Source organism: Saimiri boliviensis, chromosome 2, assembly GCF_048565385.1.
Source record: "Saimiri boliviensis isolate mSaiBol1 chromosome 2, mSaiBol1.pri, whole genome shotgun sequence".
Classification (NCBI taxonomy): domain Eukaryota; kingdom Metazoa; phylum Chordata; class Mammalia; order Primates; family Cebidae; genus Saimiri; species Saimiri boliviensis.
Window position 1 is genome coordinate 11328732 of NC_133450.1, and position 22574 is coordinate 11351305.

A 22574-nucleotide genomic window follows, 5' to 3' on the forward strand; every position below is an offset into this window, starting at 1 on the left:
GGTACTTAATGGGGAAGGGAGGAAGGGCAGGGCCAGGAGCAGCTGTGGCTTGTGCCCTGGCTCCTAAGTTGTGGCTGAGCCACGTCAGCCATATCCAGCTCTGGCTTTGCTTGATGCTTTAACATTCCAGTGAGATAAGCTATATTCTAAACAATGTGGTCACTAAAATGTGAGCTATGTTGCTTTGGAAACTTAAAAAAAAAAAAAAAAAAAATCCTCCAAGTGGCAATCCAAGCATTCAGAGTAGTCAGGCAGTGTATCAGTGCTGGTGGCCACCACTGCCCAAGCGCAGGCTCTGCTGATCCCGTGTGACCGTGGCGACGTGACCTCCTTCTGTAACCTCAGTTTTCTAGTCCATACAATCACTGCGGTGCACTAGAAGACAATAAAGCTGCCGGGCGCGGTGGCTCACGCCTGTAATCCCAGCACTTAAGGAGGCAGAGAGAGGCAGATCATGAGGGCAGGAGTTTGAGACCAGCCTGACCAATATGGTGAAACCCTGTCCCTACTAAAAAAATACAAAAATTAGCTCATTGTGGTGGTGGTGCATGCCTGTAGTTCAGCTACTCGGGAGGCTGAAGCAGGAGAATCGCTGGAACCCAGCTGCCGTGAGCCGAGATCGCACCACTGCACTCCAGTCTGGGCGACAGAGCAAGACTCCATCTCAAAAACAACAACAACAAAGGCAGTCACGCTGACCGCCTAGGACACTGTTCCAGCACGGGTCAGCTTGAACACAGAGCTTTGGCTGGCCCTGGCTGACTCAGCAATGTGGAGAACAGAACACAGTCCTCACCCCAAAATCATAAAGCCCTGCCCAGCATTCTCTGGGGTTAGTCCAGGCAGAAGAGAAAGAGCTAGGCTCCCAGGAACAGCAACCCAGCCCACCATTCAAAGACAGAAAAAGCCGGCAGGCCACCCATTGTGTGGCATGGTGCTGGAACCATGCCCTGGGGAAGAGTAGGCCTCAAGGACGCTGAGAATCGAAGGCGGGCTTGGGGTCCTAGGCTGAGAGGCCCTCCCAAGCAGATCTGGGCCCTTATCCAAACAGCCCTGCACCTCCCAGACACACACGGGACAGTGTTGTGGGAAACCCCAGATACTAGGAGCCTGGCACGTCATTAGGAAGACGCTAGTTTGAGGGAGCGGTGACATCAGGCCAGTGGCGAAGTCTGCAGGCTGCCATCTGAGAGAGGGCTGTTTGGACAAGCTGCCCTGTGTTCAGAAGTGGGACTGAGTCCGGTCAGCACCCCAGCCACGCACTTTCTATTCTCTGCCAACAACTACAAGCCAGCTGTGCCTTTCCCTCCTTTCTAGGTCCCTCCCGCCTGCCTCCGCTGCTTCCTCCCGGAACCTGTGCAAGAGGAGAGGGAGATTGGAAAGCATGCTCACCACCTCTGGGTTCTGCCTTCAATGGCACATTTTTCTTTAAAAAACAATAACAACAACAATAAAAAACACTATATTTGCCCTCATTTCTTTCCCAAAGGACTTATCCTTACCCTGGTTAGTACCAGAGAAACCAAAAGGACTCTGGAGACAAGGCGGCTATAAAAGGAGGTTATAGCTACTGCAAAAGCATACAACTTGGCTCTGAGCTTCCTAGTAGACAAGACAAAAAAGGAACACGATATGATATATGGCTCAGGTTGGTGGATGGGCAATGCTTACTAGCTCTTCGGGGGAAACAAAGCTTGTCCTGGCACTAAATTTTAAAAGAAATCTATCTCAGGCTGGGCATGGTGGGTCACATCTGTCATCTCAGCAGTTTGGAGGCTGAGGTGGGTGGATCACGAGGTCAGGAGTTTGAGACCAGCCTGACCAATATAGTAAAACCCCGTCTCTACTAAAAAATACGAAAAAAAATTAGCTGGGCATGGTAGCATGTACCCATAGTCCCAGCTACTTGGGAGGCTGGGGCAGGAGAATCGCTGGAACTCTGGAAGCGGAGGTTGCAGTGACCAGAGATCATGCCACTGCACTCCAGCCTGGGGAGACTCCATCTCAAAAAAAAAAAAAAAAAAAGTTTCTCAGGGGGAAGTGGCAACTTCTCCCTGCGCCAATCAAGCAATTGATTAAGCAAGCGAGCGAATAAGATCGGGTTCCAAGGGTTTACCAACAAATCAGAAGCAACTCTACAGAATTGCTTTTCATTTTTTATTTTATAAGATGGGGTTTCACCATGATGGCCAGGCTGGTCTTCAACTCCTAACCTCACGTGATCCACCCACCTCGGCCTGCCAAAGTGCTAGGATTACAGGCGTGAGCCACTGCGCCCGGCCTACAGAATTGCTTTTCACATTTTTACAGAATTTTTGACATCTACAGAATTTTTGCATTTCAACAAAAATACAGAAGCGCCTCCGGGAGAATGACTGCTGGGGGTGAGGTGACACACGCCAGTGGAGAGCAGTTTCACCTCCAGGCTGAGCATCCCGCACACCGGGGTGGGAGACAGTGGCACCTGCCCAAGGCCTTGCCTTCAGACAGCCCTGCTCCCGACCAGACATCTGAGTCTGTGCTGATCTCTCTTCCCAGAGCAGAAGTGTTGGAGACGCAGAAACCTCCAGCTCCAGCCGTTGTCCCCTGCCCCCACCAGTGCGGTGTCAGCCAGACTTCTCGAGTGGCATGGGGCACTTAATCCACGGCTGGCCCCCTGCCAGCCTAACGCATTGGCTGGCCTCAGTTTTCAGTCCTGTTCCAAGCTGGCACAGACGTTCCATTTTGTTTAAGAAAAAGAAAACAGAATAAAACCCAGAAGGCAACACTTGGATTAAGGGATGCCTATTAAAAACATGTGCGAGAGATTCAAATCCGGTAAAGGAAGAGGTGGGGAGGCAGGAGGGGGAAATTAACTTTCTCCTATAAATGGAAAGCAAGGAACTGGCAAAGACCAAGAGCACCACCGCTGCAAGGCAAAGGTCAGAACAGAAAGAGACCGGCTTCCCCCCGGCCCGCCTCACCGCGGAAGGCAATTCTTCCTTACTCTAGGAGATTCCGCACTCTGGATTCCACGTTCCTCATCTGCCACATCTCAGCCCTGCCTGGGTCGTCTGCCTGGACTGCGCACCCCCCTCCTCAGCAGGGACTCCACCTTTAAGGTCCAGCTCATGTGGCTATGAAACACTCCCTCACCGCCTCAATGCTGAATTAGCCTTGGGTCCCAGCAACTGTGTACCCGAGTCTCCTGTGCTATAGGGTGAGGTCTCTCTGAGCCCACGCCAGCTGGGTCCCAGCACCCAGGGTACTAATTTCCAACCTATGCATCTGAGGACTAAAACACCAAACCAAGCTGCACAGAGACCCCCATGCGCTTTTAACTTAGGACCAGCTTACTGCAACCAGGAACAGTGGCAAAGTCTAAAGAGCCGGACCCTCAGGAGCATCAAGACAGAGCTGGCAACTGACTTCCTGTCATCATTTCGCCTGCCTGTGATTTCACAAGTGTGGGGAAGATGGGAGCGGAGTGTGCCTTAGGAAACAGCCTTGGGTCCAGGCGTGGTGGCTCATACCTGTCATCCCAGCACTTTGGGAGGCCGAGGCGGGTAGATCACTTCAGGTCAGGAATTCAAGACCAGCCTGGCCAACACGGTGAAACCCTGTCTCTACTAAAAACACAAATATTCGCTGTGTGTAGTGGTATACACCTGTCATCCCAGCTACTCGGGAGGCTGAGCAGGAGAATTGCTTGAGCCTGGGAGGCGGAGGTCGCAGTGAGCTGAGATTGTACCACTGCACTCCAGCCTGGGCAACAGAGTGAGACTCCGTCTCAAAACAAAAAAAGAGTCTTGGGCAGCAGCATGATGATACCTGGAACTAGTCTGGGCCTGTGCCTCGGGCCGCTGTCCAACCCCAGGGCCGGTGGCCTTCGGGCTGCCCCGCCACCACACTCCCATCCCTGCCTCTCTCTCCTGGCGCTGGCACTCTGGGAAGCCATCGCCTCCTTAAACTCCAGCTCAACTGCTCCCCCAGGGCTCTCCCTGGCACATTATTTTCCTCAGTCACAGCTCCTCCCTAATTGTCTCACTTTAAAGCAGGGAACAACTTACTCACCCAGCAGAAGCCAGCTCACTACCTTTTTCCTCTCTCCACCTGCCTCCTCCTTCCCCTCCACTTGCCCCAATCCTTCCGACTGAAATGCCTAGGAAATTCCCAGTGACTCACCCAGCACGCTGTGTCTAACAGGCGTATCACCTGCTCATATCCCCTTCCCTCCAAACAAAGGTGCCAGGATCTCTGAGAGCCTGCCTGGGGGCAGCATGCTGAGCCAGGTCTCAACCAGGAGTCCCTGCCCCTTACCAGAAGTGGCTTTACCATGGTAAGGAGGCTTAACCTTCCCCAGACCCGAGCCCTGGGGCTAATGCCTGGAGTGGGGAGGAAATGGAAAGAGAAGCCAGATGTCCTCTGCTTTCTTTCTTTTTGTAGGGTAATTTCATAATAATCTCTTCAAAAGAAATAATCAGGTGTCCTGAGATGTCCCCATGTTTTCCTAGGAAGAGCTCCCTGTGTTTGCTTCCATCCGAGGGTTTGGGACACGCTGACGGTGAGCTGCCTCCACCTCCCCACCTTTCACTTCCCCTTCAGCGCACTGCTGACTTCAGCCCCCACCCCTCCCCCACAAACTGCTCCCTAAAGGCTGCCCTTGAACCCCTGATGCCAAATGCAAGGCTGCTTCTTACATCTCATTTTATATGTCCGCAGGACCTGCTCATGGCCACCATCCTTTAGGGCTTCCCTCCCCTCGGCTGCCGTGACCCCATCATCCCCCTGACCTCAGCCTTCCCCAAGAACCGCCCCCCCGGCACACAACCCAGGTGTATCTCTGGCTGTCTTTCCCTCTTGAGCTGGGTCTGCCTCTCCACTAAATTCATCCATGCCATGACTTTGGCCAGATGTTATCAGTGTTTTCCAGAGTGAGATCTACAGCTGGGCAGTGGGGCAATGAGAGACCTGCAGGGGCGGTGGCTCACGCCTGGAATCCCAGCACTCTGGGAGGTCAAGGTAGGCAGATCACAAGGTCAGGAGATCGAGACCATACTGGCCATTGTGAAACCCCGTCTCTAGAAAGATACAAAAACGCTGGTCGTGGTGGCACACACCTGTAGTCCCAGCTACTCAGGAGGCTGAGGTAAGGGGAATCGCTTGAATCCGGGAGACAGAAGTTGCAGTGAGCTGAGGTTGTGCTGCTGCACTCCAGCCTGGCTAAGTGCCTAAACCCTCAGAGGACTTCATCTACACCTATTTCTTGTGTTAGAATCATTTTCGGTCCTGCTTACTGATCCCAACAAGGCTGTCGCTTCCTAATGGCTGGGTCTGGGGTCCCTCTTCCAATCCCCCGCCTGAACTGGCATGCAGACAAGAAGTATCTGGGGATGAGGGAGTGCGGAAGAGGCAGGCGAGCAGGCAGGGCTCACCCCCAGGGGCCACAGCCTAGCATTCATCTCCAACGTAAAAGTCAGCAAATGCCTCGCCTGAGCCTTGTTCCTCCAAGTGAGGAAGGTGGGGACAGCTGGTCTAAACGGCCCAGCAAGGCAGTGTCATGCTGCAATGGGGGTGCATGCTCTGGAGTGACAGGGCCTGAGTTCAAAGCCAGCTTCTCCATTCCCTAGCTGTGAATCTGGGACACCTGAGTTCACCGATTTTGTTCCCTGGTTTCCAAATCTATAAAATGAACAATCACAACACTTCTGCCTTATAAAGTTACAAGGATTGGGTTAACGCACAGGAGGCACTCTGAATAGCAGTGAACAGCAAACTCTCAAGAAATGTTTGCCATCATCGTCACCATCTCACCCGCTGCCAGCCATGACACTGGGAGTCCAGGTGACCTTTCTAGGTAGGGATGAAATCAGTGGTTTGAATAGGTGAAGGGGGCACAGGGGCTAATGAAGCAGAGAAGAAGCCGGGCCTGTCAGTGCAGTGTCTCGCCCCGAATCCTAACCGTGACTCGCTCAGCGACTCGCCCCTGATTCACATCTTCCCAGCAGAGGTGCAACTGGGCCAGTGCAAAGTGCACCCATTTTCTGATGGCCAGGCTAGGGGATGGTTCTCCCTTTGGAAGAAATAACCTAAGCATTCTTAACTCTCAGGCAAGCTGCCTGAGGAAGGGCAGGAGGGAAGGAGAACCGTGTCAACAGGAGACGGTGCCTTGAGTCCAAGCTCAAGAAACAAACATCCCATCATCGTCATCTACACCATCTAGCCATCCGGAGAGCAGTTTGCAGCCAACTACCACCTTTTAGTCTAAACCACTGCATCCGGCATCAGCCCCCTCCAAGCTGCCTTGGGACTGCTATGGTTTCAAAGTCAAGTGTCTGCTCAAAAGGCTCTTGACTGAAAGTGTTACCTTGACCCCAGGAAGGTTTTTAAAAATGGCACAGAAAGGCTGGGCACGGTGGCTTACACCTGTAATCCCAGCACTTCGAGAGGCCAAGGCAGACGGAGCACCTTAGGTCGGGAGTTCGAGACCAGCCTGACCAACATGGAGAAACCCCATCTCTAATAAAAATACAAAATTAGCCAGGCAAGTTGGCGTGTGCTTGTAATCCTAGCTACTCGAGAGCCTGGGGCAGGAGAACTGCTTGAACCCGGGAGGCAGAGGTTGCAAGGAGCCAAGATCACACCATTGCACTCCAGCCTAGGCAACAAGAGCAAAACTAGTTCTAAAAAAAACCAGGAGGCGGGGCGGCGGGGCGGGGGGTGTGGATAGAAAATAAATCTAAAACAGCCAATCTCAAAAGCTGATCATGGCCTTTAATTTCTCAAGTGTTAACTTTGCTTCTAGCCTCAGTTTGTTTTTAATAACTCAGTCCTTTCATATCAGGAATCTGACCTTCCCTCTGCAAAGCCCAGAACTCACAGTGATATTATTTTACAAAAATGTTAAAAACAGATCCCCCCAAGTCACATCCCACCCTTCCCAGGTCAGCCTGCTTTAAAGGGTTTCAGACATCTCTTATATTCCAAATGATGAGTTTCTTCTGATGCTGTCAGTCAAAGTCTGGAAGCAAATGGGCACAAAAGCCAGTCCAATCCACTTTGATTCGCCAAGAAATATTAACTATTTCTTTTCCTGAGCCACAAATTCAGCCTCCGTAATAAAGCCCCAAAGAAAATCCAACTTACATTTTCTAAAACCACCAGACCCGAATAAAAAAAAAAAAAAAAAAAAAAAAACTCCCCTCAATAAAAACTAAACAGATATTTCATTTGTTTTGAGCCCTTTGGCAGGACCCTTGAAAGCCTATCCCAGGCTGCAGAACTGAAGGACCCTACTGGGTTAGAAAAGTCAGTCTTGGGAAAACGGACCCAGAAGTCTAGCAACAGAGGAATGTTGTGGAAACAATGGATACTCTACTCTAAAACATCATGAGATAACGCACAACGATAAACAGAACACCTAAATATGGCAACATGTTTACAAAATAACAGAAGGAGAAAAAGAGTGAAAAAACCAGATATGCGCTATGATCTCAGTGGCAAGGCACAGAGATATACATATGCCTGATACACAAACATCAGGGCTGCGAGCACACAAAGGCAGTTCTGTTAGGGTGGTGGGATTATGGGCACTTTGACTTTATTTTCAAATTCCTTATATGTTGCTGTTTTAAGAAAAATTACATAACTATAAGACGAAATACTCGAATAAGTATATCTGAAACAAATCTATAAATGTCAGGGGGCTGGAGTCTGCACAGCTGTCCGTGGCGTTGCACCAAACCTCACACGTATACTTAGCTGACCACAGACCCTCGTTCTGCTGGGCATAAAGTCTGGGGAATTTTCATTCACTCACGTCTACCCACCCCCCAGGGGAAATTCAAACCCGGCATATGGTTGGCTTTCCTGCCACTGCTGTTCTCAGGTTTCCCCGTTCTGTGGTGACCTCAGCATCACCGTAACCAGAAACCTGATGGGCTGAGCTGGGCTGATGGTAGGGGTTGGGGGAGAGCTTTACCTTCAGGGCCCCCTCCCCACACTAGTGACCCGCCAGGGCTGCAGCGAGAGGGGGGGTTCCAGTGTGTGCACAAGGAGATACTTACCCAAGTTACTGTGTGCTGGGGACATCGGATTCGGGGATAGGTTTGGAGAACCTGCGAGATGAGACATAGTTGTGAGACTTCGCAAAAGATTCTTGGCCTGGAGAGCCAAATTACTGAACACTTACATCAAGGTGGGGTAGCTCAACACAGCAGAAAGAAAACCCTGGACTGAGCCTCCAAGTCCCAGGAGAAGGCCTACCCCATTCTCTCGCCTCTACTCTCCCTCCCTGGGCCTCCATTTCTTGTCTGGAATGAATGGATTGAGTGGATGATCTCAGAGGTCTCTGATGGTTTTATGATCCTAACCAAGACTCCCAGCTCAGGGCTGCTAAGTTCTCAATGAGAATAGGTGACATCTTCTTCCTTTAGCTTACACCACCTGCCCTATTAACTATGGCCTCAGGACAATGAGAGGAGCAGGGAAACCCTTCCCCCAAACTGCAAAGACCCAGGCAGCAGGCCAGTCCTCCCACACCCCAGGGGCTTGAAGCCTCCCCAACGTCACCAGCCACTGACCTTGGTCAGAGGCCGCAAACAGCTCAGGTGCTGGAAAGACTGATTTCAGGAAGCTCACAAACCTGCCACAGAAACCCTGCAACTCAGCAACCAGACTGACACTATGCAAAAGATGATGGCGCACGTGGGAAAAAGTCTACATCTACCCAAGTCTTCCTCTACTATGTTCTCTCCTCTCACCTCCAGAAAAAAAGAACTCACATGGTATCAGCCTTCCGAAATAAACAGTGGACACCTTTCCAGAGCAGCATTCTGCCCGTCCCCCTCCTTTGTTCCTCTATCAAGGGGGCTGCAGAGGCCGGGCACAATGGTTCACGTCTATAATCCCAGCACTTTGAGAGGCCGAGGCTAGGGGATCACTTGAGCCCGGGAGTTTGAGACCAGCCTGGGCAATATAGGGAGACCCCATCTCTACAGAGGAAAAAAAATAGCCAAGAGTAGTGAAGACTGGGCTTAGGAGAGATCGAGGCTGCAGTGAGCTGTGTTTGCACCACCGCACACCAGCCTGGGCAACACAGTGAGACTGTTTCAGAAAATAATAATTAAAATTAAAAAGGAGGTTACTTATTAACCATCCTGTGGGGTCTGGTTCCAGCCCGTGAAATCTACCAGTCCTGAGACTGCGTCCAGCACTCGGCCTCAAGTGAGTGCTGCCTTGCACTGTTGCTGGGGGTCTTTCCTTTTGCCCGAACTCAGCTGTAACCTCCTTGAGAGCAAAGGAAGAATCACGGATTTCTCCGTCTCACCCGTAACCCCTAATTTAAAGGGGGATGCGGAATACTCACTGGGAGAACTGAGTGACAGAATCGGTCACAGGGTCTGGATACCCCGGTGAGTCAGCTATGTGAGTTTGCCTAAGCTGTTTAACTTCCCTGAGCCTTAATGTTTTCCTCAGGTATAAAATGAGGATAATATCATCTAGTGTGTGACATGTGAAAATTAAGTGAGACCATGCACACAGAAGTGCTTGCACCATGACCGCTGCATGGCAGGCACTCGATAAATGCTTGTCCCATTCTGCGGTAGCCTGAACCACGAAGACCTAGGAAGGCCAAGGGCCTTCTCGCGAGTCTAAAAGGGAATATATGCAGGTGAGGGGCCACAGGGGACAACAAGGTGACCCTCTGGCCCTAAGACACTACCACACCTCTGGGGGCAGGGAAGAGAAGCGCATGAGCAACTGGACTATCCAAGCAGGCAACTCTGAGTGAAGAACAGAGACAGACAAGAGGGCTCCCACCCGCCACCCGCACGCTGGCTGGGGTCCGCAATCCAGTCTGTCTCTACTGTGGATAAATCACTCATGTTCACAACAAGGCCCTCCAGGCACACTCAGTGAGGATAGGAAGAAGGGAGAGGGAACGGAGACAAGCAGGGCACAAAGGAGGAAAATGAGGGAGAAGAAATGAGAGCTGGCAGGGTGAAATCCGGGCTGCTCTTTCCAATCTCCAGCCCCTCTGGGCCGTGTGTGTTTGTAACGCTAATCACTGTGCAAACATGGAGCACAGCGGAGAGGGAAGAGGGAATGCAGAGTGGGAAGAAACGCAGCAGCTGGAGAGATGCTGCTCCGCTGGCCTGCTTCCCGTGCCTGCGATGAATAGCTGCAGGCTTGCAGCAGTCACTTGGCGTCGGATACAGGAAGGTCTTTGATGCACTCCAGCTGGTTCGCGCTGCTAGCCACTCCGCCGGGTGGGTGTGTTTCACGGGGTGTGCTCAACCCAAAGGTGCCACGATGCCCAGGCTGGCTTTCAGCAACGGCAACTTACATGCGAGTCTCTCGTTCTCTCAGGAACTGCACAATCTCAGCCAGGTGCGGTGTAATCCCAGCACTTTGGGAGGCTGAGGTGGGCAAATCACCTGAGGTCAAGAGTTCAAGACCAGCCCGGCCGACGTGGCAAAACCCTCTCTCTCCTAAAAATACAAAAATGGGCCAAGTGTGGTGGGGCACACCCACAGTCCCAGCTACTTGGGAGGCTGAGGCAGGAGAATCGCTTGAACCTGGGAGGCCGGGGTTGCAGTGTGCCAAGATCGCACCATTGCACTCCAGCCTGGGAGATAGAGGGAGATTCTGTCTTGGCAAAAAAAAAAAAAAAAAGCATTGCACAGTCTCTTCTGGGCCGTATGTGAAGGCAGGTGGCTCCACTGTGTCTAGCGGCTCTGTGCGTACGAGGCACACCTACCACCACTGGAATGGAACATCTGCGTGGCTCCCTCTCCCCCTCTCCCAATCACACGCAACTCAGTACACATTCTATGTGGCAGCTGGGGTTCAATTCAAGAAGCTGCTGGTCTAGAGCCAATTTGGTCCTATAACAAATGATATGGGAAACATCTGGAGATGTAGCAGGAGAGAGCTAAACCCAGTCTCTCACGGCAGGAGCACACGCATCACATGTGGTCGTCACACAAAAATACTGGCGTCAGGAGTCTCCACTGGTCATCCAAAGAAGGCATTAGTCCCATTCAGCCTCTCCTTGCCTCCCACCCGACTATCTGAATTGATCGAGGCCACTGTCCCCGCTGCTGCTGGTGACATCTCACTAAGGCCCCGGCCCTGCTAACTGCCTGCAGTCGTTCCCATCAGCCCTGACTAAATGCCAAGTTGTCTGTCTAGCTTGAAGGTCCACCACACTTGGACCCCTGTGTGAAGGGCCCTGCCATCTTTTTCCCCACTGGAGAGAGTGTACCCTCCAGCCATGCTGAGCTCCCTGGGCTAGACACTCGCTGGACTCCAGATAAACAGCTCTCACTGTCCCCACAATGCACCAGGCTCTCCTGCCCAACCCCCGTGACTCTGCCTGACACAACCCTTGCCTACCCTGGCAGCTTGGCTGACACCTACCCATCACCAAGCCTCAATCGGGGGAGAAACCCGCAATGCCAGGTGGTGCTCCTCCCCAGGCTGGGTGAAGTCACCCTGCTGTGTGCCCAAAGCCATGCGGCATCTTCCCTCAGGGTACCCACGAGATGGCCTCGTGACCGCTGGTTGTCCTGTCAATCTCCCCCACCATCTGTGAGCAGCTTGGACCCTCCTCTGTGCCCTGCCCCTTGCACATCGTGGTTGCTCGACAAATACTGGAGAGAGAGAGAGGAGGGAGAGCGGGGTGAAGAAGAAAGGATGGAAGGGATGAACCCACCAGCTGCTCATCAGTTAAGAATAAAAGCACACCCCAGCCAGGTACAGTGGCTCACACCTGTAATCCCAGCACCGTGGGAGGCCAAGGCAGACAGATCATGAGGTTAGGAGTTTGAGACCAACCTGGCCAATATGGTGAAACCCCTTCTCTACTAAAAATACAAAAATTAGCCAGGCATGGTGGTGGGCACCTGTAGTCCCCAGCTACTCAGGAGGTTGAAGCAGGAGAATCGCTTGAACCCAGGAGGCAGAGGTTACAGCAAGCCGAGATCACACCACTGCACTCCGGCCTGGGTGACAGAGCGAGACTCTGTCTCAAAACGACAAAACAAAACAAAACAAATGCACACCCTGCATGACTGACCTGCGTCCATGCTGTGGTTCATCTGGTGGTCACTCGTTTCTCCATCTTCACTCAGGTAGCCAGGGGGTGGGGTCTCTGGGAATCAGAAGGAAGGTGGTCCGTTAAAAGGCCTTCACAGCTTGGCTCTGAGACACCTTTTGCAAACATATCACACATGCACACCATGATGCTAGTGTCTGTGGCCGCAGGAGCTCCAGGACTCGGAGTAGAGGTACCAGCCCCTGGTTCTGCTAGCTTCGCCCCTGTCCACCTCTGACTCCCACTTGGGTCATAACTGCCTGTGCTCGCGCAGGACCGGACCAGCTCCCAAGTCTGAAATGCGTACTCCTAGATCCTCTACCGGACTAAATTCTCCCCATCCTTCAAGGTGAGGGTTAAGCCCCACCACCCCCTCCAGGGAGGCGTCTGGAGCGCCTCTGCCTTCTGCAGGCTCAGACCTGCCCTTCGGTCCCTGCTCTCTTCTTCTGTGCCGACTGGATGTTATTTTTGTTGTCTCTAGGGGATGTGTCTTAGCTCCGCAGTTAAATCGCAAGTTTAACGACAGCAAAGACAGTGTGATCTATTTCTCTGAAACCGCCCCAGACCTTGACTGAAGCCTTCCAAGGTTTGCTCTTTGAACAGGGAGTAGTTGACTTACCCTCGGGATGCCAGGGCTACCCGCAAAGGATCTGAGAAGGTGGGACAGTGGGTCTCTCCTTAACACTCTGACCCAAGCACACAGGCCTGTGGCCAACCTCAGCCCAGTAAACTAACCCAGGAGGAACGTCACGTCCAAATGAGAATGCTCTAAGAGGAACACAGCAGGAGGACTGCCCCAGCCAGCAAAAGTGACTACCCCAAGTGCTGCCAAGCCCAGCTTTCCTGGAGCCTGAAAGTGCTGGTGATTCACACATTATTTGCATGTAAATGAGGGGCTTCTAAGAACATTTGCAGCCTTTGACTGCGAGGTCCATTTCTCCCTGCAGAGTGAAAACTCAAAAGTTGGCCTCAATTCCCACCCAGGTCGGAGCCCCTCACCCAGGCCTGATGCCCAGGCGAATTCACGGAGCCAGCTCTCCACACTTGCGGCCTGGCCGTCAACTCACTCCCCGCCTCTGCAGACCCCCAGTCCACCGGGGACAGAATGCTGGTCCCGGCCTCAAGGGTAGTGAGAGAAATAGTGCTGCTATTTCCGCTTCCAAAATAAATGACTGCATCAAGGCCGGACGGAAGGGTCACGCTGCTCCTCTATGCCAAGAAAAGCATCGCCAGTGAGCGGGGAGCTGAGGCCACGGGTCCTCTCCTAACGGGGCTGCAGTTCTGAGTCACAGGCCCTCCGGCCAGAGCTGTGTGCAGAGAGGGGGTGAGCAGGGGATGGCTCAGGGGGGCAGAGATTGGGGCCACAGGACTGATGTCGGGGCTGACCGCTGCCCCTGCCTCCCAGGCCAGCCTGCGCCGCCCACGTGCCTACCTGGAATATTGCTCTGGGGCTCGATGCCTGCGGGGAAGTTAGTGTTTTCGGGGATGGAATGGCTGTAGTCGTCCAGTGGGGGGAACTCGGCCGGGATCTCTGTGTGGCGTGGGACCAACACAGGAGGCAGAACTGTCCGGGGGAGACAGAGCAGAGGCGGCTCAGCGTCCAAGCCAGACCAGCACAAAGTCCCCACACCCCCAAGTACACCGCAAACCCTCATTGGGGTGGGGTGGCAGGGGAGAGGTGATGACTCCCCCTCCCCAGTACCGAGCCGGGAGGCCTACCTGGTGTCTCTACTCTCTGGTAGTGGTAGGGATTCACGCAGACCTCGTCCTTCTTCATATTGAAGGCGAACTCACACAGCTCCATGGCCCGCAGCTCGTGGTGGCTGTGCAGGTCGGGCCATCGCCACAGGCGGCAGTAGATGACATGAGGGAGCCCTTTCCGATGGGACACCTGCAACCGGCCATCCAGGGACCTGCAGAAAGAGAGGGAGATGTGGGTTGCGCTGGCTTTTCTGCAGAGTCCGGCCTTCTACTTTCAGACACTCAGAAAGCTCTCCCTCCCCCCCTTTCTCCCAGACCCAGAGGTCCGGGAGATCAGAGCCCTGCTTGCTGTGAGGGCTGGGAGGGATCTCAGGAGAAGACAACAGAGGCCCCCTGTGGAAGGGGGGGACCCTCAGCTGGTAGAGCAGGCCTCACCCACCAGGCCCCAGCGGGTTCCCCGACTTTGTACTGCTCGTCAGGGAGCTGGGTTCCACGTGAAGGCCCCGCACTTCGATTGTGCTTGGAAAAGATCTAGGAGCCTCTCATCGGCTGCCTTCTCAGCCCGGTGGTGCAGAGAGGGGACAGGGCTGGGGAGGACAGCGAGAGTTCTTCAGGCACGGATATGAGGACCACAGTGCTGCCAAGAAGTGCGACACAATACACACGCTGCCTCCCCTCACTCACCCAGGTCTCCCTCACACATCAGAAGGTCAGGGAAAAAAGAAAACTTGCCTTTCCTCCTTTCTCTCTTTCTTAGTTGTTATTTGTGGTGAGCAGGAAGGGAAAGAGGGAAATTAATGGGATTTTAATTTTTTTGAGACAGAATCTCTGTTTCTAGGCTGAAGTGCAGTGGCACCATCTCGGCTCACTGCAACCTCCACCTCCCAGGTCCAAGCGATTTTCCTGCCTCAACTCCCGAGTAGCTGGGGCTACAGGCACACACCACCACACCCGGCTAATTTTTGTATTTTTAGTAGAGACTGAGTTTCACCATGTTGGCCAGGCTGGTTTTGATCTCTTGACCTCGTGACATGCCTGCCTTGGCCTCCCAAAATGCTGGGATTACAGGTGTGAGCCACCGCACCCGGCCTTTCTACTTTTGATACAGGGTCTTGCTCTGTCACTCAGGCTGGAGTGCAGTGGTGTGTGATCTTGGCTCACTGCAACCTCCACCTTCTGGGCTTAAGCGATCCTCCCAGCTCAGCCTCCCAAGTAGCTGGGACCACAGGTGCACACTACCGTGCCTGCCTACAAATGGGCAGTGCCATGACCCTGTGTGAACGATGTCTTCTATGGTGATGTGGCCAAGCAGCTATGACCTGGTGCCCTCACTTTTCAAGCCAGACCAAAGTGTGGTCCCTGGCCAACAGCAGACATTCAGGAAGTCTGTTAAAAATGTACACTCTCAGTGCCTACCCCAACCTACTAAATCAGATTCTTTCCTTTCGTGACATCCCCAGGTGATGTGCATGACAAGAGTCTGGGCAGCCTACAGGACAGGATGACTGGGGCGTTGGGGGGAGTCGGGGGTGGGGGGCGGCAAAAGCATCGTCAGCTATGGGCAAGGCTGGGAGGCAGAAGGCTTCTGGAGGGACGGGAGACTTCAGACGGTGTCTGGTATCAGACAGGTGAGGAGATGCCACTAAAATAGGGTCCCATATTTAACACACATTTAATAAGCACCTATTATGTGTAGCACTAAGGATACAGTGGTAAGGAAAGAGACTTCACCATGAGAAAGAGCCAGTAAAGCGGTCCCTGGCTGCATGGACCCTCCAATCCACTGGGCAAGACTGACATAAGTCAAATAATCACCAAAACCACTTTGGGAGGCTGCGGTGAATGGAGTGCTTGAGGCCAGGAGTTCGAAACCACCCTGGTCAACACGGTGAAACCCCGCCTCTATTACAAGTACAGAAGTCCGCCAGACATGGCTGTAATTTCAGCTACTCAAGAGGCTGAGGCAGGAGAATCACTGGAACCCGGGAGGGGGAGGTTGCAGTGAGCCAAGATTGTGCCACAACACTCCGGCCTGCGCAACAGGGCGAGACTCTCTTTCAAATTATCACCACCATCATCATCACAGAAACCTACAATTACACACAATGAAAGTGTCCTGAAGGAAAATAACAGGGAACCCCAAGAGTACATGACCATGGCACCCCACTTTGCTGAAGGGTTGGACAGGGCATCTCAGAGGAGGCGACGGTTGACCTGAAAGCCTAAAGGGTAAGCAAGAACCAGGCAAAGGCAAAGGCGCATGGGAGAAGGGCAGGACGAGGAGAGGGAAGGGCACATGTAAGGACCCTGTGGAAAGCGGGAACGTGGTGAGGCCGGAGGAAGAGAATGAAGGCCAGAGTGACTGGAGAGGGGATCGCGGGAGAGAGCTGGGTCGAGACGAGGCTGGCGAGGCAGACGGGGCTACTCCACAGGACCCTGAGGGCCAGGATAAGGGGTTCTCCTGGTTTTTTTTTTTTTTTTTTTTTTTTGAGACGTACTCTTGCTCTGTTGCCCAGGCTGGAGGGCAGTGGCATAATCTCGGCTCACTGCAACCTCTGCCTTCCAGGTTCAAGCAATTCTCCTGCCTGAGCCTCCCCAGCACCTGGGATTACAGGCACATGCCACCATGCCCAACTAATTTTTGTATTTTCAGTAGAGATGTGGTTTCACTGTGTTAGCCAGGCTAGTCTCAAACTTCCGACCTCAAGTGATCCTCCCACCTCGGCCTCCCAAAGTGCTGAGATTACAGGCATGAGCCACTGTGCCCGGCCGTGTTCTCCAGTTTTCTGAAAGTAGTATGCAGCCTCTGAGATGTGTAAATGGCCTGTGCGTGTGTGTGTAAAAGGCCCCATGAAACTCTGGCTACATGTGACCAACAGGTTGCATGCAGGTAGCAGGAATAGAAGTGGGGAGCGAATGAGCTTGATGCTCATGAGTCACAGGTATCCTATTAAGAGGCAGGACTGCTCTTCAAGGAGGCCCAAGCTAGGACCCGCCAGTCAGTGCCATGATTTTTTTAATAGCTGGGCAAGGCTGGCAGTGAGACATATGCAAGCTTCCCCTCTGTGCCTTCTTATGACCGAGGGCACCCATTTGCCTGACTACCCAGAATTCACGGGCACTCTGTGAAGAAGGGGCTGGCCAGATGCCACCAGCAGCACCAACCAAAGAGAGAAACAGGGATTTAATCGCACTCTGCACGCCACTGGCACGGGAAGGGCAAAGGACAGGCACAGGTCACAGCTGGGCTTGGTCACAGGAACCGACCCAGAGCTGCTGATTAAGGGCCTCTTGAAGGACGTAATTACCTTCCTCCCATGGGGCCCAAGAACAAGGAACCCCTACAGCTGAAAAACAGTAATTACCAGGCAGAACAAGAGGACAGCCCGGGACTCATCCCTGAGGTATAGGAGGAGGACTGGCGGATGTGGAGTCATAAGACCTGGGGTCAAGGAGGGTTCTGCTCTCCTGGCTGGGAGACACTGGCAGCTCATCAGCTTCCTCGGACTCTGAGTCATCTCATCTACAAGATGGGGTGTTCTCCTGCCCTCACCCCGACCTAGTGAAGCTTGGTTTCCATTTGAAAGTGCTTCATAAACACCCACAAATCAGCATTATTATTCTACATCACAGCAGCTACTCCCCAAATCCAACCCCGGACAAGTAGGGTGAGCTGGAGAAAGAGGGAGAGTGGGAAGTGGCGAGTGGGAACAGAGAATTATTCAGCTGTTCTTCTGCAAAGCCACGGAGTGCCCACAGATTAGGGAAGTGGCCACATTTGCTCTTCAGGACTTCACAGCCTCCTCTGCAAGAGAAGGCCTCGGAGAAAAGCTCAGGCCAGCAGCGGGGGAGAATGAGGCTGGGGAGGTCGGCTCCATCCGGGTGACAGAAGTGGGTGGCCCTCTTGCCTTAAAAGTAATATTAATCATACACGAATTATTTTATAGTAACTCAATTTTTAAAAGCAAGGAAGCAGGCTGGGCACAAAGGCTCATGCCTGTAATCCCAGCATTTTGGGAGGCCAAGGCAGGTGGATCATGAGGTCAGGAGATCGAGGCCATCCTGACTAAGAGGGTGAAACCCCGTCTCTACTAAAAATACAAATATTAGCCAGGTGTGGTGGCACAATGCCTGTAGTTCCAGCTACTCGGGAGGCTGAGGCAGGAGAATTGCTTAAACCCGGGCAGCAAAGATTGCAGTGAGCCAAAATCATGCCACTACACTCCGGCCTGGACAACAGAGTGAGACTCAATCTCAAAAAAAAAAAAAAGCAAGGGAGCTACAGTAATCAAGGAGTAGGATAATGGCACAAGGACTGACAAACAGATCAATGGAACCTAATAGAGTCCAGAAATAGTTACATATACAGGGACAACTGGCTTCAACAAAGGTCCAAAGACAATTTGGTAGATTTCAACGAACGGTGAGATAACAACTGGATATATAAAAAAAGATGATCTTCGAACTACACGTTGTACTCTATGCAAAAACAAACTAAAGTGAATTTAAAACTGTAAAACTTCTAGAAGAATTAACAGGAGAAAATCCGTGTGACTTTTTTCAGACAGGTGAGGAGTTGCCACTAAAATAGAATCCCTTATTTAGCACGCATTTAATGAGCACTTATTATGTGTAACACTAAGGATACAGTGGTAAGGAAAGAAACTTCACCATAAGAAAGGGCCAGTAAAGCGGTCCCTGTCCGCATGGACCCTCCAATCCACTGGGCAAGACCGACAAATCAAATAGTCACCAAAACCACTTTGGGAGGCCGAGGCAGGTGGATCGCTTGAGGCCAGGGATTCAAAACCACCCCGGCCAACATGGTGAAACCCCATCTCTACTAAAAGTACAAAAGTCAACAAGAAATGGTTTCTCAGATACCATGCCAAAAGCACTTCATTAAAAAAGAAATCGGACTGCATCAAAACGTAAGCTTCTGTTCTTTGAAAGATAGTTAAAGGAATAAAAAGGCAAGCACTAACTGGGAGAAAATATTTCCAAAGTATCTATCTGATAATGGACCTGTTTCTAGAGCTCTGAAAACTCAAAATTAACAATCCAGTCTTTTAAAAAAGAGACATATGATTTGAACAGACACTACGCAGAAAGGTGTAAAGACAACGAGCATAGAAAAAGACACTTGACAACGAGGTCATTAGAGAAGCACAAATTAACACCACGGTGACACAGGACTACATACTTACTAGAATGGCTAAAATGAAAAACGTGATCATGCCATGTGTTGGCAAGGGTGTGGAGCAACCGGAACTCCCTTCCACTGCTGCTGCAAATGTAAAATGGTACAACTATTTGGGAAAACAGCTTGGAAGTTCCTTTCTAAAATATTTTACTTTGGGGGCTACACAGTAGCTGTACATATTTATAGGGTACTCGTGATATTTTGATACAAGCATACAATGTGTAATGATCAAATCTGGGTTAACTGGGATATTCATCCCTCAAACATTTGGAAGTTTCTTAAACAGCTAAAAAATATAAGCCTACCATGTGATCCACCATTCCACTTCAAAGTATTTACCCAAGAGAAATAAAAGCGTATGGCCAAAGACTTATGCATGAATGTAATCGCCCCAAATTGAAAACTACTCCACACGTAGTACAGATGAATGAGCTATAACATAGCCAAACAAAGAAACACGACTCAGTAATAAAAAAGGATGAACTACTGATAAGGGCAACACTATGAATGAATCTAAATTAATGATGCTTCAGGAAAGAAGCCAGACATGATTCTGTTTATGTCAAATAAGGTAATTTAAAGTAAAGCAAAAGGCACACTAATCTTCATCTAGTGACAGAAAGCAGATCAGTCACTGCTTGGGGACAAAGGGAGTTAGTTACAAGGAGGGAGCAGGGATTGGAGGGAGCAATTACCAAGGTGCACTTGGAAACTCTTTTGGGGATAAAGGTAATGTTTATTCTCTTTTTTTTGAGACGGAGTTTTACTCTGTCGCCAGGCTGGAGTACAGTGGCATGATCTCGGTTCACTGCAACCTCCGCCTCCTGGGTTCAAATGATTCTCCTGCCTCAGCCTCCTGAGTAGCTGGGATTTTAGATGCACACCATCATGCCTGGCTAATTTTTTGTATTTTTAGTAGAGACAGGGTTTCACCATGTTGGCCAGGATGGTCTCCATCTCTTGACCCTGTGATCTGCCCACCTCAGCTTCCCAAAGTGCTGGGATTACAGGCGTGAGCCACCGCGCCCAGCCTATGTTTATTCTCTTAATTGCTATGGTGGTTTTATGGGTGCATACATATATCAACATTTGTCATACTGCATACTTTAAATATGCACAGCTTATTATTTATAAATTATACCACCGTTCCAAAAAAAGCGAATGGACTTAAGAAACCCGGGTTTAAATACTGAGCACTTGCTAACTGTATAAAGTTGAAAAAAAAAAAAAAATCACTCAGTGTCTTGGTCTTAATATTTTTCATCTGAAACACTGGCTGGGCATGGTGGCTCACACTTATAATCCCAGCATTTTGGGAGGCTGAGGCGGGTGGATCCCTTGAGCTTAGGAGTTCCAGACTAGCCTGGACAACATGGTGAAACCCCATCTCTACAAAAAATGGAAATACTAGCCAGGCATGGTGACCCATACCTACAGTCCCAGCTACTTGGAAGGCTGAGGTGGGAGAATCGCTTGAACCTGGGAGGTCAAGGCTGCAATAAGTTGTGTCTGCCCCACAGCACTCCAGCCTGTGTGACAGAGTAAGAAACTGTCTTTAAAAAAAAAATCTGGGGGCCGGGCATGGTGGCTCACGCCTGTAATCCCAGCACTTTGGGAGGCCGAGGCGGGTGGATCACGAGGTCAAAAGATCGAGACCACCCTGGTCAACATGGCGAAACCCCGCCTCTACTAAAAATACAAAAAATTAGCTGGGCACAGTGGCACGTGCCTGTAATCCCAGCTACTCAGGAGGCTGAGGCAGGAGAATTGCCTGAACCCGGGAGGCGAAGGTTGCAGTGAGCCGAGATCGCGCCACTGTACTCCAGCTTGGGTAACAAGAGTGAAACTCCATCTCAAAAAAAAAAAAAAAAAATCTTTTCCCCCAGAGGAATAAAAAAGTGTTTTAAATGAAATATTTATAACACTTAATTAACAGTCCAATTTTTTAAAACAGAGATATATGATTTAAACAGACACTATGCAGAAAGATATTCCAGAAAGTGGCAGGAATCTATTGTCATTATTGTCATGTAACTATTACTGCCTCTTCACGATGATAGTGTCCGGCAAAATAAGGAACACAGTAGGTCCTCAACAACACATCTCTTTCCCTGCTTCAGCCATCTGGGTACACAGGAGGGTCACAGGAAGGCCTCGTGTCTGCTTGGTGCTTTAAATTTTCACAAAGTCTTCTGTATTCCCTCTCTGATTATCCTCACCACAACGCCATGTGGGTAATAAGGCACATCTTACAATGGTCCCACCTCAATATATACTCATCCTTGAAGAGGCAAAGCTCATGTCTCAGGATCACACAGCAGCCTGCATCCAGGCCACACAAGTGGCCAGCACTCCTGGCTGCCAGGCTGGGTTCTGATAGCAAGGAGACAAGCCCCTCTCACTCTCCAGCTCGTGAGCACATGACCACCAGTCTGGCTTGGCAGTATGTTTGAAAAGTCATCTGGATCAGGCCATGCAATTCCCAAACTCATGACAGAGAGGGAGGGCATTGAATTCACGTCTTATGCATCAGCGACAGCTCCTCTTGGTTCTGAGTCTGGGCTGCCCAGAGCCCTGGCACTGTTCCTTCTTTTTCCCTCTGCCCCACTCAAACTATACAGCAATGCTTACCAAAATAAGAAGAGGGAATTGGGAGTTTCAGCTGCTGGATTTAATATAGCTGATGTGTCCAGAACACACCCTCCCAAGCCTTAGAGGGCACTGGGCCCATTAAGTAAATCCAATAAATAAGTCTTAATGCTGAGCTGATGTTACCGTAAATATGCTTGATTGCAGAAAATGGTCTATTTATGACCCACTCTTCTCCCCGGCCCAGCCCTTCCTCCTAGCCCAAGACCAGCTGCTGGCACCAGGAATAGAGTCCCAGGAACCTGCCTCTGGGCCTCCTCCCCATTTATGACTGAGAACTCTCCCACACCCAGCGGCTTCCTGATGAGAGAGCCCCAAAAGTCTCTCTAGCAACTCCCTCAAGTTCCTTGACAGAAGGTTTTAATCCTTAAATATATTCTTCACCAGCAGAACAATTTCCTGTGGCAGAAAAGTAAGTTTCCTCCCATTGGCCTCAAGTGGGACCCGTAAACTGTCCCCAAATGGTGGTGAGAACCACAGCCAAGGATGTGGTCATGCCCGAGCCCAAAGCCGAGGTGAAGGTGAAGGGTGCCAGAGCGCACCCAAAGCAGAGAGGGTGGGGCCGGGTGTTCCTCACATCTGCACTTCCACCGATCAGCCACTCAAAGCCATCTGTGTGACAACACAGGGGCTGGGGACAAGGTGAGGCGCAGAGCACGTATGTTCCAGAAACATGCCAACGCCTCTTCAGCATGACCTACGTGCCAGGCACACCATTGCTATGTGAGCACGCAGAGATGGCAACACCCCCAGGACCCTCGCCCAGCTCAGAGAACTTACGGGGCTTGCCCAAGGTCATATGACTTGTAAAAGGCAAAGCCAGGATTCCAACCCAGACCAGGGATGAAACATGGTGGGTAGGGGTAGGCAGGATGAACAGCGCTTTTTCTGTTATCCCCATGCTGTATCGCCACTAGGAAAAATGACCATACAGTCGGGCGT

General features: G+C 51.3%; 1 protein-coding gene across 9 annotated transcripts in view; it reads right to left on the bottom strand.

Annotated features, from left to right (window-relative positions):
* SMAD3 (SMAD family member 3) overlaps positions 1-22574 on the bottom strand; it is a 139354-nt gene that overhangs the window by 16558 nt on the left and 100222 nt on the right. For 8 of the 9 annotated variants that reach the window (XM_003929699.4, XM_074392756.1, XM_074392754.1 and 5 more), the window contains exons 2-5: positions 13799-13992; positions 13512-13643; positions 12062-12136; positions 8046-8096 (exon numbers count right to left, since the gene is read on the bottom strand). In XM_003929699.4, the coding sequence (XP_003929748.1) occupies positions 8046-8096; positions 12062-12136; positions 13512-13643; positions 13799-13992 (452 nt within the window). The remainder of the gene's footprint in view (positions 1-8045; positions 8097-12061; positions 12137-13511; positions 13644-13798; positions 13993-22574) is intronic. The other variant, XM_010340308.3, reaches the window with a different exon arrangement.